This window comes from Stegostoma tigrinum, chromosome 29 (assembly GCF_030684315.1).
Source record: "Stegostoma tigrinum isolate sSteTig4 chromosome 29, sSteTig4.hap1, whole genome shotgun sequence".
NCBI lineage: Eukaryota > Metazoa > Chordata > Chondrichthyes > Orectolobiformes > Stegostomatidae > Stegostoma > Stegostoma tigrinum.
This window is the reverse complement of record NC_081382.1, coordinates 18,430,819-18,448,078: the sequence shown is the minus strand read 5'-3', so window position 1 is coordinate 18,448,078 and position 17,260 is coordinate 18,430,819. Positions and strand designations below refer to the sequence as shown.

At 38.3% G+C, this 17,260-nt stretch overlaps 1 protein-coding gene across 1 annotated transcript in view; it reads left to right on the top strand.

Annotated features, from left to right (window-relative positions):
* arrdc1b (arrestin domain containing 1b) overlaps positions 1–10,159 on the top strand; it is a 49,168-nt gene extending 39,009 nt beyond the window's left edge. Inside the window, exons 6-8 of the mRNA XM_048559023.2 lie at positions 1,849–2,025; positions 4,287–4,692; positions 4,938–10,159. Of these exons, the coding sequence (XP_048414980.1) occupies positions 1,849–2,025; positions 4,287–4,692; positions 4,938–5,002 (648 nt within the window). The 3' untranslated portion in view covers positions 5,003–10,159. The remainder of the gene's footprint in view (positions 1–1,848; positions 2,026–4,286; positions 4,693–4,937) is intronic.
* Positions 10,160–17,260: the final 7,101 nt, after the last annotated feature.

Below are 17,260 nucleotides of genomic sequence, written 5' to 3'. Positions count from 1 at the left end.
ATGTTTCGAAATTTTAAAATTTTGTTGCTAAGTAAATAGTTCACTCTTTTATATTTTCCTTGTGTTTCATTGTTAAACCTACATCTGCAGCATTAGTTTGTCTTTCACGGAAGTACAAACATGGTAAAACCAGATAATATCTATCAAACCAGATTTCAGTCTTGAGTTTGATTTGTCCAGTGATAACATTAGTTGGGGATCATCCAGAAGAGAATTTTCTGTTACATGACAGGCTTAGACTTTTGAGTGGAGCAGAATGCCAGGCCCATAGGTAAACCTCCCTGGCTTAATTAAGGCTGGATTCAGGAAACTCTAGTTAAAAATGCATTAGGGATAAGTCTTATTCTTCCTCGTTGCCTACTTTAGTGATGGCAGGTTTTCATTTGTGAGAGCTTTACATTTGGAAACACTGCCTGCCCATCATAAGGCCTTGTAGATATTCTATTTGTTAATGCTATTTCTGAGAAAACTTGGTTTTCCTCAGGTTCTCCTTATTTTCATTATCTTAGAATGCTGTTCTAATGCATTTGTAGGGAATTGGGTTGTAGCCGCCTTACTGCAGGCCTTTTCTCTTCTATCCAACCGTGAGTGGTAATCCATATAATTATTTTAAGAAAAATGTGTATTGTCACAAATGAAGTGAGCACTACCCCACAAAACACAGAACATAGAACATTACAACACAGTACAGGCCCTTCGGCCCTTGATATTGTGCCGACCTGTCATACAGATCTGAAGTCCATCTAACCTACACTATTCCATGTACGTCCATATGCTTATCCAATGACGACTTAAATGTACCTAAAGTTGGCAAATCTACTAACATTGCAGGCAAAGCGTTCCATTCCCTTACTACTCTCTGAGTAAAGAAACTACCTCTGACATCTGACATCTGTCCTATATCTTTCACCCCTCAATTTAAAGCTATGCCCCCTCGTGCTCGCTGTCACCATCCTAGGAAAAAGACTCTCCCTATCCACCCTGTCTAACCCTCTGATTATTTTGTGTTTCATTTGTTCACGTGAAGGTGTAATTCTGTTCTCTTAATCAAAATATTTATTCTTTCCTGCTCATCTGCCCCAACTATAATTGAGTTTTGCTTTATTTCTGTTGGTCCATTTCTGGGTAAGAGGCAGTTCTTACCCAGAGACAATGACCATTGTTTTCTGTTTAAAGAAAGTATTCAGAATGTCAGGTTCTAAGCAGCTACGTTGTCCATTTCATTCCACAACAGAAATATGGTCTAAAGAATAGCTGAATAATTTCAATCTGGACACCAGGCTAATGTGATTTATGATGTCTTGGAGCATGATCTTGGGGATGTCTTTCCAACATACCCCTGACACTGCTGACATTGTCAGGCCATATTTAGAGAGCAGCTAGAAATAAAAATTCTACAGGTGATGGAGCAAGAGTGTGTGGCAGTTTGGATTCAAAGGGCAATGTTTGTGAGGACTTCAGTTGAGACTGGAAGATGCATTTAACTTGTGTTGAAGGGAGAATAGCCAGGAAAGCCCTCTTTAAGGACGATTTTGCAATTACAAGTTAACAGGCTGTGAAACAAAAGGGACAGAGGTAAACCTTCTGGAGTTGAGAATCACCTTAGAGTGGATCCAGGAAAATTTTGAGACACTACTTAAAGGACACTGTAGATGTGAGTTTCTGGTTTGTTAAAAGTCGAAGAAAAATTTCTGATCTTTGGTTGGGAGTACAAGTTACCTCTGTAATAACACAGTACTGCTTTGGCCTGTGGTTACATTTAAAGGCTGAAAATGTGAAAATTTGTCACCCTTTTAGCTATCAACTGGAAGTTCAAGTTTTCAGAACACTTTTGACATTTTGTTACAGAAAGTTACCTATAAATCTAAGCGGTTAATCTACGACTTACGGACAATTGCAGAAGTTGAAGGGTCTGGGGTAAAATCGTGGAAACATGCTGAATGGAAGGAGCAGATCATCGTACCAGCCTTGCCTCAGTCATCTCTACATGGTTGCAACTTAATACAAATAGATTATTTTATTCAGGTGAGAATGAAAATTAAGTATCTGTAAATTAGAAAAAGAATACCATCACCTACGAGTTCCCCACCAAGCCACTCGCCGTCCTGACTTGGAAATATATTGACGTTCCTTCATTGTTGCTGAGTCAAAATCCTGGAACTCCCTCCCTAAATGGCACTGTGGGTCAACCCATGTCAGGTGGACTGTAGCAGTTCATAAAGGCATCTCATCACTACCTTCTCAAGGGCAACTAGGGTTGGGCAATAAATGCAACAGAAGTGATGCCCACAGCCCACACAATGAATGAATGAATTTTTTTTAAAAAAAACAGGAATTTGGCTACCTTTTTTCCTCTGTGCCTCCAAACAAAACACTGTTTAAACACTTATTTGTTGGCTTTGGCAATAGTTACTGAAACACAATATTATAACTTATGGTAGGTTTGAGCCTTGGCCCTCTAGAAAAATTGGTATTTACATGACACCTTTTAATGTAGTAAAACATCTCATTGCAATTCATGAGAATTAAGCAGACAAAATTGACATCATGCAAGTGGACAGACAAAGTAAGTGTTTAAACTGTGTCTTGCGGAAGAGAAGGAAAGAAGCACAGTTTTGGGGAGGAAATTTGCGCTTCTAGTCTAGATAGCTGAAGACAAGGCTATCTTGTCTAAAGTGAGAGAGAGGAGGACAGCAAAAGAAACCAAAGTTAGGGGAATACAGCATCTTGTAGGCTTTAATAGGGATCATGGAGAAGAATTTTAAAACCAACGTACGTTGTTTTTCTTAATATTACTTTCTTCCTGATTAACAATGTTACTCATCCTGCGCATTGACCAGCTGTTTCCTAAGTGCTGACACTTGTCCTGTCAGAAGATATTAACTATCCCTTCTAAGTCCTCTTGTATCGAAATTAATCACTTGCCTATCCTTCTGATCTAGTACCATTCAGTCTCCTAGACTGATGTAAACTTGATTCCCCACCCCTAAACAGCTTATCCTCCAACTTTGCGTCACTGGTGCCATAAAACATTCAATAAATAGTTGTATGAAAACTAACGACTGCTTATGTATGATGAAGTGAGTAATTACATATGGGAAATCCTGACTTGTCTCACATGATTGACTTGAGCGAGACAACATTGCTTAGTATGCCTTGTTCAGTAGTTTATATCAGCCTCCAGCGTATCATTCTCCAGCACTTCCTCCATCTACAATCCAACCCCATGACCAAAGAGATATTTCCCTCCCCACCCCTATCTGCCTTTCATAGGGACTGTTCAATCCTCAACTCCCTTGTCGGTTGCACGTTCCCCACTCCCCACTAACCGCACCACACCTGGCACCTTTCCTTGCAACCACAGGTAGTACTATGCCTACCTGTACACCTCCACCCTCCCCTCCATCCAAAGCCTAAAGCAAACCTTTCCTACTTGACGACAGGGGTGTTCGTCTGTACATCCTCCAACTTGGTCTACTGCATCCATTGCTCCCGGTGTGGTCTCCTGTACATTGGTGAGACCAACCGTCGACTCGGACCGTTTCGTAGAACATTTGCATGCTGGTCATGATAAATGACAGCACCTTCCAGTTGCCATTTTAACTCCACTCCTTGGGTAATGTGTCCAGCCTGAGCCGCCTCCAGTGCCACAACAACACCACGCACAAACTGGAGGAGCAACACCTCATTCTGCCTTGGGAGCCTACAGCTCGATGGTCTTAATATAGAATTCACCTGTTTTAAAAATCTGCCCACTCCTGCCTCATTCCATGTCCACCCCTCGGTCTTGTTCCTATCTCCTTGACCTGGCACAACCTGTCCATCTTCTCTCCCAGCCATCTACCCCACCCATCCCACTGACCAATCTCTCCCCCCCCCCCCCCCCCCACCCCCAACTGCCTACTTGTACTCACCTATCTCTCTCTCTCCAATGTTCCCCAGCCCCTACCCTCCCCTCTCTCTCTATTTATTTTTGAGCTCCCTTCCTCCCCCTCCCCATTTCTGAAGAAGAGTCCTGACCCGAAGGTCAACTTTCCAGCTCCTCTGCTGCCTGGCGTGCTGTGTTCCTCCATCTCCACTGTGTTGTCTCTGAAAATAACTGTAGTGTTTTATTACCTCTAACTTAGTTTTACACCAGGAAGTGGTATGTTGCTTCCTGAGGCTCTTTTAGAATTTAGATGCATACCTACTTTTAGAATTACAATATTATACAAAAAGATTTTCACACTTTCAACGATTTGTGAAAATCTGAAGTAAAGTAAGAACACTTTTTTGTGTTTTAACAGGTTTCTATCCGATCGCCAGAGGTTTTGGTCAGCTTACCGATCTATATTGGGAATATTGCTGTGAACAGTCCACCACTGACACCATCCAGGCAATCTCAACTTGCTGAACCCACCGTGATCCCCACAGCTCCTCCAGCTGAAGATATTGGGGCTACTGGCTATCAGCCCATGGACAGTATAATTCTTCCAACCAAAAGCCACTCTCAGCAGCAGACATTATCACCTCATACCTGTAGCCAAGCATCTGGCTTTGAAAGCAATACTTGTGAGCAGCTTCCTGGTCCCATGCTTTGCATTTCAACTGGTGCTACAGTCCCTTACTATGCAGATGGACCTGTTGTTGCAGATCTTAGTGAAAATCCTCTGATTTTACCTCCTGAATATAGTTCATGGGGCTATCCATATGGTAGGTTTTCTGTTTTTATTGATAGTTCTGAAGTGTAGAGCTTGTTCAAGATTATTTCTATTTTCCTTTATATTTAAACTAGTAGCAATATCTTAGAAGTAAATGCAACTCCTGGTTATAGATGTCCTATTTCAACATTGTTATTTTATTTTCAAGGTTTCTAATGATTTGCAAGAAAGAGTCTTGCTAAACAAAAACATACCTGCTGTTTGCACAATGTGATTTGTCTTTTTGTCTTTTAATAGATCCTCCCCCAACATATGAAGAGAGTTGCAGCAGTGCTAACTCTAGCATGAGCACAGGACAGTAACATGCTGCAGACTATCAAGAGTTAGTACTGTTCGTGTACTGAAATGCCTTTTAATTATGTTTTACTGGAAAACAAAAACTTTACACCCAGCCTGCAAATGTGTTCTGATATTGAAGAAACTGAAAATTCATTATCAAAATGCATTATCAAGGACCACAGATACTTCTACAGCTTGGAATGCTCTACACAAACTGCCTATTTACTAAGCCCAAACTGGACTGTCTTAATCTGTCTTCTCTTTTCTTATTGATCCTTGCTTTTGGGACACTGAGTATCGAAGGATATAGATATCAATGTTAAATGCTTCCAGCTGTGTATATAAATAATAAATACATATTTACTCTTGTTAAACAGCTCCATCTTATAACTGTGAATTGTGAAAGACTTTCTGAAATAAGTCTAGTTTCTGTGGAGCAAGCTGGAAGCTTTAAGGTACTTCTGAGCCTTAAGAACCAAGGTGCAAGGATACTCAATGGTTGTTCAAGTAGAAAAAGAAGTTCCATTACAAGTAGTCTTTCTATAGTAGAATATCAGACTCATTTGTAATCTAGCTTGAGCCTACTTCAGTACATTTTGTACTTATTTGTGTATTGGTTACGTAGATTACAGGCTTGACGGCCAAATTTGAGTATGCTGACCCTTTTTAAAGAACTGCTACTAACCAGATCAGTTTAGCAATCCTTTTACTTTGAAGTGTTGAGTTGCACACCTTTCTTATTTGTTTCATGAGAGAGTTGTCTGTATATACAGTATTTATAATGTTAGTATGTTTTGGAAAACTGTGGCATACTCTTTAAGCTAGCACATGAAAATGACTAGTTCAAAATCCTGTATGATTATTTCACAATTACAACTTGAGCCTTATTAAAATCAAGTCAAAGCCAACCACTCACTAAAATGATGACTTAACATAATGCAGTTTTCTACTACTGTATTTGATAACATTCAGGATTAGAGCTTTATGTGCAGCGTTTAAAGAGGTGCTGAATGACTTTGTTTAACCTCCATAAGCACAGGTTTAGTATGGGATGATATTTGAATGATACAGTTTGGATTTTACAGTGAAAGTTGATGGTTTCTCTGGAACTACAGTGGTCGAAAGTATTAAATATTGAAAAAAAGTACACAAGGCTGAGAATCCCAGCAACAAATGCTTCAAATTAATTTATGAAGTCTGGTTTTGCATAAACTCAAAATGGATGCAGTTCCTATCAAAATTCTTGATGAGCCTAATGCTGCAATGCTGCCAGAAGTACTGGCAGCAGGCTGCTTCTCTTGCTATGAGCAGGAACTTCCACCTGTACTCGGGATAACTTGTTTACAAAAGCATTTTGGTTTATGAGGGATTGAATGTGGAATAGGCACAGGAGGAAACTTGACTGTTAAGCCTTTTAGAAGTTTCCAACGCACCCTTGTTTTGCAGCAACAGTGGATTGAATTAGCGTGATGAACTGAATCTGAAAAATTTATTTGTCCACCACCATGTTGCCCTTTTAGCTTAATTCAAGTTAAACAGCATCACTGGGTTCTTTCTCTAAAAAGGCAAAATTCATCAACACTGCTTTTTATTGATGTCCAAATGACACTTGATGCTAGAGGTCAAGCTAGCTGATGTACTGCTGCTATTCATGTGGAATTTTAATTTTATTATGGGAACAAGTTTATTCATTGAAGTATATTTTCATTTCAAAAGATAGTGAGGCTGGAACAAAACTTCAACTTAAATTAATTTGCTTATATTTTATATGGACAGTATAGGAATAAAGGGAATCATGAGAGTTTTTTTCTTATTTGCTGTGCCGCCCATGATTTCCAACCCCCTTGACCATGTTATTTCAAATATTTGGTCCCATTGTATGTATGTATAAGTTACAATTTGTAAAGAAAAATAGTCTTACACAGTGCACAAGCTGACTAAAGACATTTGTTTCAGGGGTTGCTTAAAAATTTGCACAGCATTTTGAATTCTGTGGAAATTACTGAAATCTGTAGAACAATTTTCACCCACTGATTCTGCATCCCCGGAGTGATACCTATTGTGTGTATATACAGTGAAAGCCTTCAGTATATTAACAATGGTTTCAACATTTTAGTGAAGTTCTTTCAAGTTCTAAAAATCAGTTTTTTAAACATTACTTCAAGATTTGGACGGTATTTCACAAAATGCCTGCTCACTGCTAATTTGTGAATTATTAAGCACATTTTGTGTATTGCACTAATGTGAGCATCACAGTCTGATTTAGAACAGCAGACATAACTTTGGGCATTATTCGAACAAATATGTAGTGTTCTAGTGCACTGCATCATGAAGTAACTGGATATATGTTTGTGTTCTGCATTTGAGTTCTCAAGTGGTTTAGAGCAAAAGCTCGCTAGCCTGTGTCCCATAAAAAAGGAAAAATATTGGCTGTGGATTATGCAATAAAGTCTTATGTACTTTCTACCATCGAGATATCCAGCAGCACTGGCTGATGCTTGAATGAATGTCAGCGTGGCTGAACCTGACCAGGGAGGTGCACATGGTGAGAGACTTGTGAAGAAGTAAAGTGAGGATTGTTTCTCCTCTGTTGTTATGAATCTAATGAACTAATGTCATTGGCCACTTAATGGATGCAGTTGTTGTGTTTTCTTTTTATATTTGTGATAGAGCAATAGTTGCCTGGTGGTAACTTTTATGCTCAGCTGATCTAATAGAATTGCAAAACAGTAGGGTTAGTGTTTTTAATGCATATTTTGTTAGAAAAACTCAGGGCTTGAATATCTTAGTGTAAACTATAGAAAAATGAAATATGCAGAATTCCACTTGCCCTGTTCTTGACTAGCTGTAGGAACAAAATGGTTTTTTGCTTGCTATAATGAATAAGATGTCTAGGCGTAAGTTTGAAAAGGCTCGAGGAAGGATAAATGAGTCACATTACTAAATATAGCTAACTTGGAGTGAAGACTTTGTCATTTTAAATTGAAATACATTTATCTCTAAAGACCAAAATTGTTTAAATATGTTAGTGCTTAGACCTTTCCTTATGTAACATTCAATCTAGCCATTATTGAACCTTGAAAATTTCAACTAATCTGCAGTACCATGTTTTCTGAAATATCTTCAAAATAATGAAGTATGCTCAACTGGATTTAAAAATATTGTCCAGAATACATTGCAGCAAATGAAGTTGAGATGATTCTGTAGTATGAAAGAATAGATTCTTTTCAGGGTCAGAATAAGATCTTAGCAAGGCAGGGGCTTTCTCGCAGCTTATCATTCTTTTCCATCCATTGAAATAAAACAATTCTGTGTGCCCACTTGCAATTGGGCGTTCCGTCCTGGATAGCTATTGTGCTCTGGTTCTGAAGTGGAAAATCTGTTTTTAATTGTATAAATGCTGTTTTCCCTTTTTGGATTGATCTTCAACTACAGGGTGATGTGTGCATTCATTCCATTGTCTTCAGCTTGCCAGCTCCCTTGATATCTTAAATTGGAAATAATATCCTACTTGAAGGATGGGAATGAAGTAACTGTGCAGATGATGAATTTCACAGTTAAAAGTCTGAGACTCGTTGTTTGCACATAGAGCATCGTGGTGCTAAAGAATTGTTGAAATTGGCACCAGCCATTTAAAAAGGAGAAAGTTGAATTCTGTAACTCCAAACTGTTTTACTGCAGTCCAGTATCTGAGAATTGTTTAAAGTTGTAACCTGTTACTGATATTGTGTGCCTTTTTGTAGAATTTGGGATGCTAGAAGTTAATATTTCACTTTAACTGGAGCATTCCCCTCATGCTTATGCTGCCTCATTAAGGACTACAAATTAATAAGGATTCTAATGTACAACTTATCAAAATGTCCTCATCTCATTCTGTATTTTTGACATTGTTAAAACTAGCAAATTTATGCTTTGCCCAGTATGTTCACTCCTATTATGATATTAACTTTGAGAGCCCTCAATCACTAATTTTAAACTTGTTTAATTAGGTCTTATTAATTATTGTCTTATGCACTGGAGGAAGTTTTCTTGCCTTATCAATATAATGTAGTCTGATTCTACTTAAAAATTTCTTAAATCATGCAATTGTTTTACTTCACTATTCCATTTAAAGCAAATGTGGTGATTAACTAAGCCTGTGATATGTTCCTGGCTAAAATAAACAAGCATTTGCCTTTTCTGAAGTTAGGGTTAGTACTGAATCTAGGTTTTGAAATAGTTGCTCTTGGAAAAGTGCATTTTCTTGAAAATAGAAAGCAAATGTTATGCCAAAAATGTTCGTGCCTCCATCAACAATGCCAGTATTTTGATTGGCAATTATCCTGATAAACAATCATCTACAACAGAAAATTGCTTCTCAGTATTGGTGTGAATCAGTAAAGTACCAAAAATTATATTTTTGAAACTGTTTAACGTGCTCTGGTTTGTATAGAATTACATTGCCTATGTTTTTCTGTGCTTTGTGATTAGTTCTTTTTAAGGTACTTACGTTGAGGATTTCGGATTTTTAATCGCAAATTTCTTATCAAAAGGCATCTTGATTACTTCATTTAGTCTTGATATGCAAGTGCTTTTTCAATATTTGTCTTTTAAAGTGAAAGTATTGTCTGTGTATACTTTGCGCATGCAAAGTGTAGAGATCTGAACTGAATTGTTACTTGCATTTTAAAGTTTGCTGCTAAAGCGTTTTTACATCAGATACCCCAATAAATTTTTAGATTTTTCTCCACTTCCTTTCTGTACCCTATGATAACCAAGAATTTTATTTTTTTTAGAATTCATGAATCACTGTATTAAGAGGTGGACCGGCAACTGGAGGGACTTGATTTTGTTTGGAAAATATAATAATTCCCTCAGTACTCTTACATACTTAATACTATTTGTTTTGAAAACAAATATTGAGAATTAACCTTTCCAACTGTGTGGATTTCAAATGTTCAGTTGCATTAAACATGTATAACTGTCGTGCTGCATTTAGACAGAAACTGGTTTTAAACAATACAAATGTAAGTTATTGGTTTGTAGCTTTATGACTACTTTCACATTTTTCATGTAGAAGTTGCTTTTCCTTCTGAATATTTCATAGAATGTATTCGTTATTTTCTCGAATATTTTTGTTATAAACTTTGATTTATTGCACCTTATTGTTTCAGATTTTAATGTAATTATTTGAAAATGTAAATGGAATAGTCAAGCACCATATTAATAAAATTTTCTTCCAAAGAAATATTGTGGTGTTTGTGCAATTTTGTGTAGAGGAAGAAGTGTTGGTACTTAGATTAAAAGCACTGGAATGTTCAGAAGTCAAAACTAACATTTTGGTTCTTAATGCTGGCTCTGGTTATTTCCCCTATATTTGAGTTTCTTTCATATAGAAAGAAGGTATATGTTTCAGCATTCTAAAGAATGATAATGCTGTTGTAAAACCTTGTTTTATAATCTGTTCGTTAAAGTTTACCGCACCAAAATTTAACACTAGAAGTAAACTGAACAGAATTACTTCTCAAAAGTTTCATTTAATTTTATTTGCTCAAATATTTAACTTGTTGCTGACAAACTTTTACCAGGTAATTATCTGTATGAGTATTCAATCCCAAATAGAATGATAGTAGGCTTTGCAGCATAATGAAATTAAACAGACCTGTAACACAATCTGAGTTCAGATGTCCCAGGACAGCAAACTTTGATGTATTGGGAATTTTAGTGAACTGACATAATTATATCAAGAAACACGCTTTGTTATTCTATCATTTTTCAATTTACTTCAATATAAATGCACTTGTTTAAATTGAATGGCCACACAAAATATCAACAGCTAATTAAATTTTGCATCAATTTCTCTTCAACTATCATTTCCGCAATGACCACTTGGTCAATTGAGTTCGCGTGAGAGAGCCTTCTGCTGGTAATTTTTATTTAAGGCAAAGTTTCATTATTATTTCTTCTTTATCTTGTAAATAAGATATAATGGTGTGTGTATCTCTACATTACATTCTTATGTTGATTATGTGAACCTCTTGATTACCTGGAGTATTTGATCATCTGGCCCTCTCCTGGTCCCATTGATGACGATTAATAAAAAAGTTTGCTATACATGCGAATAAATCATTTGGAGCTTGAGCTTGTCTTACAGCTTTATAATGCAGTAGTACAGTTGTAATGTCCCTCGACAAGTACACAGTCTTTGATTGCAGTAACAATAACCCAGGTAGATGCAATGCACTATTTTCAATTTACCTCAAAGCTTTTGAAGTAAGCATGGGTTTTGCTGTATTCTAGCGAGTTTTGAAGATTTGTAGCTCAGGTTGAGGTTCTGGATGTGAGTTTGCTCGCTGAGCTGGAAGGTTTGTTTTCAGATGTTTCATCACCATTCTAGGTAACATCATCAGTGAGCCTCTGACGAAGCGCTGGTGTTATGCCCTGCTTTCTATTTATCTGGTTAGGTTTCCTTGGGTTGGTGATGTCACCTCCTGTGTTGGTGATGTCATTTCCTGTTCTTTTTCTCAGGGGATGGTAGATTGATTTGGAGCCAATGTGTTTGTTGATTGGAGTTGCGGTTGAAATGCCATGCTTCTAGGAATTCTCGTGCATGTCTTTGTTTGGCTGGCTTGTCCTAGGATGGATGTGTTGTCCCAATCAAAGTGGTGTCCTTCCTTGTCTGTATGTAAGGATACGAGTGATAGTGGGTCATGTCGTTTGCTGTATTTTCTTGGAATTAGGTTAGAGTTTCCCACTCTATCTAAACTCAGGAGTAAAGAGGCTTCACCATTCTCTTGGCCTAAGTTTTAATTCCAACGGCAGAGAATTTAGGAATTTGGTACTTAGAGTTTTTATATGTATGTTTTATATTTTTATAAATGACCGATTGTACATGAAGACATGCATGTTAGTTTTCTCACTTCAATATTTTTGACATTTGATTAATGCTGGGAAATGTTTCCTTTTGAGTTCTTTCGCACAGAAACATCACTAAATTCTATTTTGTGTGTCAAATCCATTGATAGCTTTTAGCGAGTAACTCCTATTCTCATTTCAACTAATTTTTAAAATTTCTATTATTTGACAAATCTAATATAGCAATCCTAAATTCTTGAATTAGTGTATAGTTTAGTTTCTCCTTGGAGCATTATCCTTGTTTCAGTGTGCAATTTATCTTGTGTTCTCCAAGATCTATTTGTAAATTTGGCTAAAATTTTCAATTTTGTTCCTTGTTTGTGCATTATACTAAAGCAACTTGAAGCGAAAAGACTTAGAATGTTAATGCTCTGTATGGTGCTTTGACATCCACAGCCTGAAGTAGATGGAACTATCAGAAAATATTGTTTTCTGTCTTGAAAGCAAATTGCTTTGTATACTTCGAAAGCACCTGGCAGGCTTTCATTCTTTGTTATTACCAAGATAAAAACCAAGAACCTATGTGGGGAAAATTTGAACATTGTTCCATTATTTGCTTGGTTGTTGATTCAAACTGTCTTTTGTTTAGTCACATCCTTGCCCTGCTAGTTTTGGGTGTATGCATTTGTAAATATAGAACATAGAACATAGAACATAGAACAGTACAGCACAGAACAGGCCCTTCAGCCCACAATGTTGTGCCGACCATTGATCCTCATGGATGCACCCTCAAATTTCTGTGACCATATGCATGTCCAGCAGTCTCTTAAATGACCCCAATGACCTTGCTTCCACAACTGCTGCTGGCAACGCATTCCATGCTCTCACAACTCTCTGCGTAAAGAACCTGCCTCTGACATCCCCTCTATACTTTCCACCAACCAGCTTAAAACTATGACCCCTCGTGCTAGCCATTTCTGCCCTGGGAAATAGTCTCTGGCTATCGACTCTATCTATGCCTCTCATTATCTTGTATACCTCAATTAGGTCCCCTCTCCTCCTCCTTTTCTCCAATGAAAAGAGACCGAGCTCAGTCAACCTCTCTTCATAAGATAAGCCCTCCAGTCCAGGCAGCATCCTGGTAAACCTCCTCTGAACCCTCTCCAAAGCATCCACATCTTTCCTATAATAGGGCGCCCAGAACTGGACGCAGTATTCCAAGTGCGGTCTAACCAAAGTTTTATAGAGCTGCAACAAGATCTCACGACTCTTAAACTCAATCCCCCTGTTAATGAAAGCCAAAACACCATATGCTTTCTTAACAACCCTGTCCACTTGGGTGGCCATTTTAAGGGATCTATGTATCTGCACACCAAGATCCCTCTGTTCCTCCACTCTGCCAAGAATCCTATCCTTAATCCTGTACTCAGCTTTCAAATTCGACCTTCCAAAATGCATCACCTCGCATTTATCCAGGTTGAACTCCATCTGCCACCTCTCAGCCCATCTCTGCATCCTGTCAATGTCCCGCTGCAGCCTACAACAGCCCTCTACACTGTCAACGACACCTCCGACCTTTGTGTCGTCTGCAAACTTGCTGACCCATCCTTCAATTCCCTCGTCCAAGTCATTAATAAAAATTACAAACAGTAGAGGCCCAAGGACAGAGCCCTGTGGAACTCCACTCACCACTGACTTCCAGGCAGAATATTTTCCTTCTACTACCACTCGCTGTCTTCTGTTGGCCAGCCAATTCTGTATCCAAGCAGCTAAGTTCCCCTGTATCCCATTCCTCCTGACCTTCTGAATGAGCCTTCCATGGGGAACCTTATCAAATGCCTTACTGAAGTCCATATACACCACATCCACAGCTTGACCCTCATCAACCTTACTAGTCACATCCTCAAAAAACTCGATAAGGTTTGTAAGGCATGACCTACCCCTCACAAAGCCGTGTTGACTGTATTTGATCAAGCCATGCTCTTCCAGATGGTCATAAATCTTATCCCTCAGAATCCTTTCTAACACCTTGCAGACGACAGACGTGAGACTTACCGGTCTATAATTGCCGGGGATTTCCCTATTTCCTTTCTTGAAGAGAGGAATTACATTTGCCTCTCTCCAGTCCTCAGGTACGACTCCAGTGGAGAGCGAGGATGCAAAGATCTTCGCAAGTGGCGAAGCAATTGCATTTCTCGCTTCCCAAAGCAGCCGAGGACAAATCTGATCCGGGCCTGGCGACTTGTCAATCTTAATATAATGTCTGATTATTTCTAATATTGCTTAAATTTCTATAAAATGTTCTTTGTTTTCCAGGGAAACATTTTCAATTGATTTATGTTCAGGAAAGCAATGCACCGAGGAAATTGAGACACTGTACAACCTCATGATTTGAAGAAGGGAATTTTCAAAATATGAAGGGAGATGTGAAAACAGAGGAAACTTGACTGTGTTTCCAAGAGCATAGTAGATGGGGAGAGAAATCAGGAGGCAAACAAGTCTCCTTAAAGGGGAGTAGAGAATGTACACAGGGTCCACAAGTTTGAAGGCAATTACTACAGTAGGTTGGCACGTGACCGTGAAAAATCGAGTTCAGGAGGGTGAGCATGCTATGTCAATAGAACTTTGAGTGTAAAGATATTGAAAAGCTGCAGAGTCAAAGTAGTGATTTGTGAACAGTTCAATAAGCAGACTAGCTAAAAGAATGAAGAAGTTGTACCCAAGATGTGATGAGAAACTTCAGAGTGGAAGAAAGCAGTCGTGGTAAACGAGCCAATGTAGGAGAGAAAACTGAAGATTCAGCATCTTCCAATTGCATTGGCAGTCACAGTTTGATAATATCAAGGCTAACTGATTTTTAACACCAAGTTTTAGCAAAGTTGAGTTCAATCAATTTTCAATTGTAGTTTTCTTTCTGTAAATTGAAGGCAAAAGTAGAGTTAACTTGAGTGGAAACTGGACTGGATTCCAAATTGAATCTCAGATTTGGAAAGAAAAGGTCAGGGTTGAATTCCTGAACAATGTCAGAGGTGACCATGTAGGTCTGGGGGCAGAGGTGAAATTATGTAATATCTGTCGTACAAGGAACCAGGAGAGAAAATTGCAGAAGGGCGACCTCAGAAGAGCCAGGAACAGTCAATCATACTGAAAGTAGAGACAACATGAGGACTGAATGAATTTGTCACATGGGATAATATTTGTGATTTGACCAGTGGACCTCAATTTGTGATGCCAAAGCAAATTGGAGAAGCAAGAACCAAGGGGGTTGTTGCAAAGCACCCAGTACTAATTTTGTCATTGGTGATAAACAAATAGTATTGAATATTTTTATTACGCTTGTACCTGGCCACAGGTGTTCTGTGGACCATTGGAGGAACAGGATGCAGTATGTTTTTTTTCTTCATTCATTCACAGGATGTGGGCATTACTGGCCAGGCAGCACTTATTGCCCATCCCTAATTGCCCAGACTGCAGTTAAGAGACAACCACATTTTTGTGGATCTGGCTGGAGTCACATGTAGGCCAGACCAGGTAAGGATGATAAATCCTTTAGGGAAGGAAACTTACAGAACTAGAGGGGTTTTTCCAACAATCGACAATAGATGCATGGTCATCATTAGACTCTTAATTCTGGATATTTGTTGAATTCAAATATCTGTCTGCTGTGATGGGATTCACACCCAGCTCCCCAGAACATTATCTAGGTCCCTGAGTTAACAGTCCAGTAATAATACCACTAAACCATCACCACCCCTGTCATTTCGACACAATGCTGTTCAAAAGTAATCTGGAACCTGTGTAAATAGGTTAGCAACAGCAAGTTTGTCACATTGAAACACATTCTGAAAAATCCTGACTGGAGATGTGCAAAACTTAAACACAGAAATGTAAGTCAGAATATTCAATTCAATGTAAAATCACTTCAAAGATCAAAATGAGGTGAAAGAAATGGAATTGAGGTAAAATAAAAACTATCTTAGTCGGGCAATGGATAGATCAACTAGTTGCACTGCAAATTGGTTCAAGGTTGTGTATCGCAAAGAGGAAGGGTCTTAATAAAATAGTTTGTATAAATATGTTTCCTTTTCATCTGGTGAAATGAAAATGTGTTTTGAAGTTGCATCACTACATTGCTTTGTTATTTTCTTTCATGGTTCCACTTTCCTCCAATAAGAATTCTTTCAATTACTTAGCTCCTCACATTTTTAAAGCCATGTTCCTGTTGATGTCTTGAAGTTGGTTAAATTTCTCAATCTTGCTAGCAACAATCTTTGCGCCAGCAAGTCAAGGGCCAGAATTATGCAGGAATTCTGTAAGTTGGATGCTTTTCTATGCAAGATCCTGGTCATCGCATGGACAGAAAGCATCACCAGCAAAGATATACTGCAGAGGACTGATAAAGGGATAGTGTCGAACATTCTAATGGAAAATTACTGCTAACAAGATAAATCCTCTTCCATGTGGGCACTTACCCCACAAGAGAGTCAGTAATGCCGAGTGCAAGATGAAGGTGGACCCCCAAGAATGGAGGTTAACTACCTTGGCTGAAGCAAAAGAACTTAGACTGGGGTCAGTATCGAAGTCTTGCTGCTCTGTTCTGTGAGCGAGACTAATTGAAGTCAGAAACTGTTTTAGTTTCCTATCCAGAGACTGCTAAATTGCAATATTATATATACACACAAATTTGGTGGCACTGATTGAGTTCGGTTCATTTCATAGCCGTTTTTCTTTAAATTTGATAAGCCAACCGTGTATTATGTTTGAGGGCTTGGTCTTGGTTCATTGCATATGTTTATTCAAGATGAAGTTCCCAACAAATTACAAGCTGTCCTTGTTTACTTTTCTGCTACTAGGTTTTTACACACTGGTTAACACAAATGAGAACTCTAGCACCCGTCTGTGTTCTCACTGAAGTGGTTTCATATTTTATTTAGTTTTTACTTTTCACACTGCTCCTGTCATGGGCTTTTTGATCACAAATACAAAGTATCACAATTGCTTGGCCATTATTTCATTCAAGCGGTTCTCCCCATTCATTCCCCTGTTCCTTTCTCTCTCTGACCAGGTAAAGTGTATCTTTAGGGTTGCCAACCCTGACTGGATATTTTATTAAGCGTGCTAGTTATCCTTTCTCTCATCCCTACCATTGGATACCTAGCATATTTGTGTACACATCTTTCCCAAACCAATAGCAAAGCTCTTAATGGCTCAGATCAATTTTTTTTTTACTGTCCCTTTTCTTCACCTTGAATATTTTTCAAATTAACAAATGAATATCAAAAGAACGTGAAAAAAGCACTTTTAGTGTTCCTATGTTTTTTTTCTTCATGAGTTGTTCACAGCGTTTTGGAGACATCCAGGGGTTGTGAATTCCAAGGTTGTCAGTTCTTGGTCTTGTAGCTTTTTATCAATGGTAAATTGCAAGATGGATATTCCCCAGATTTAAG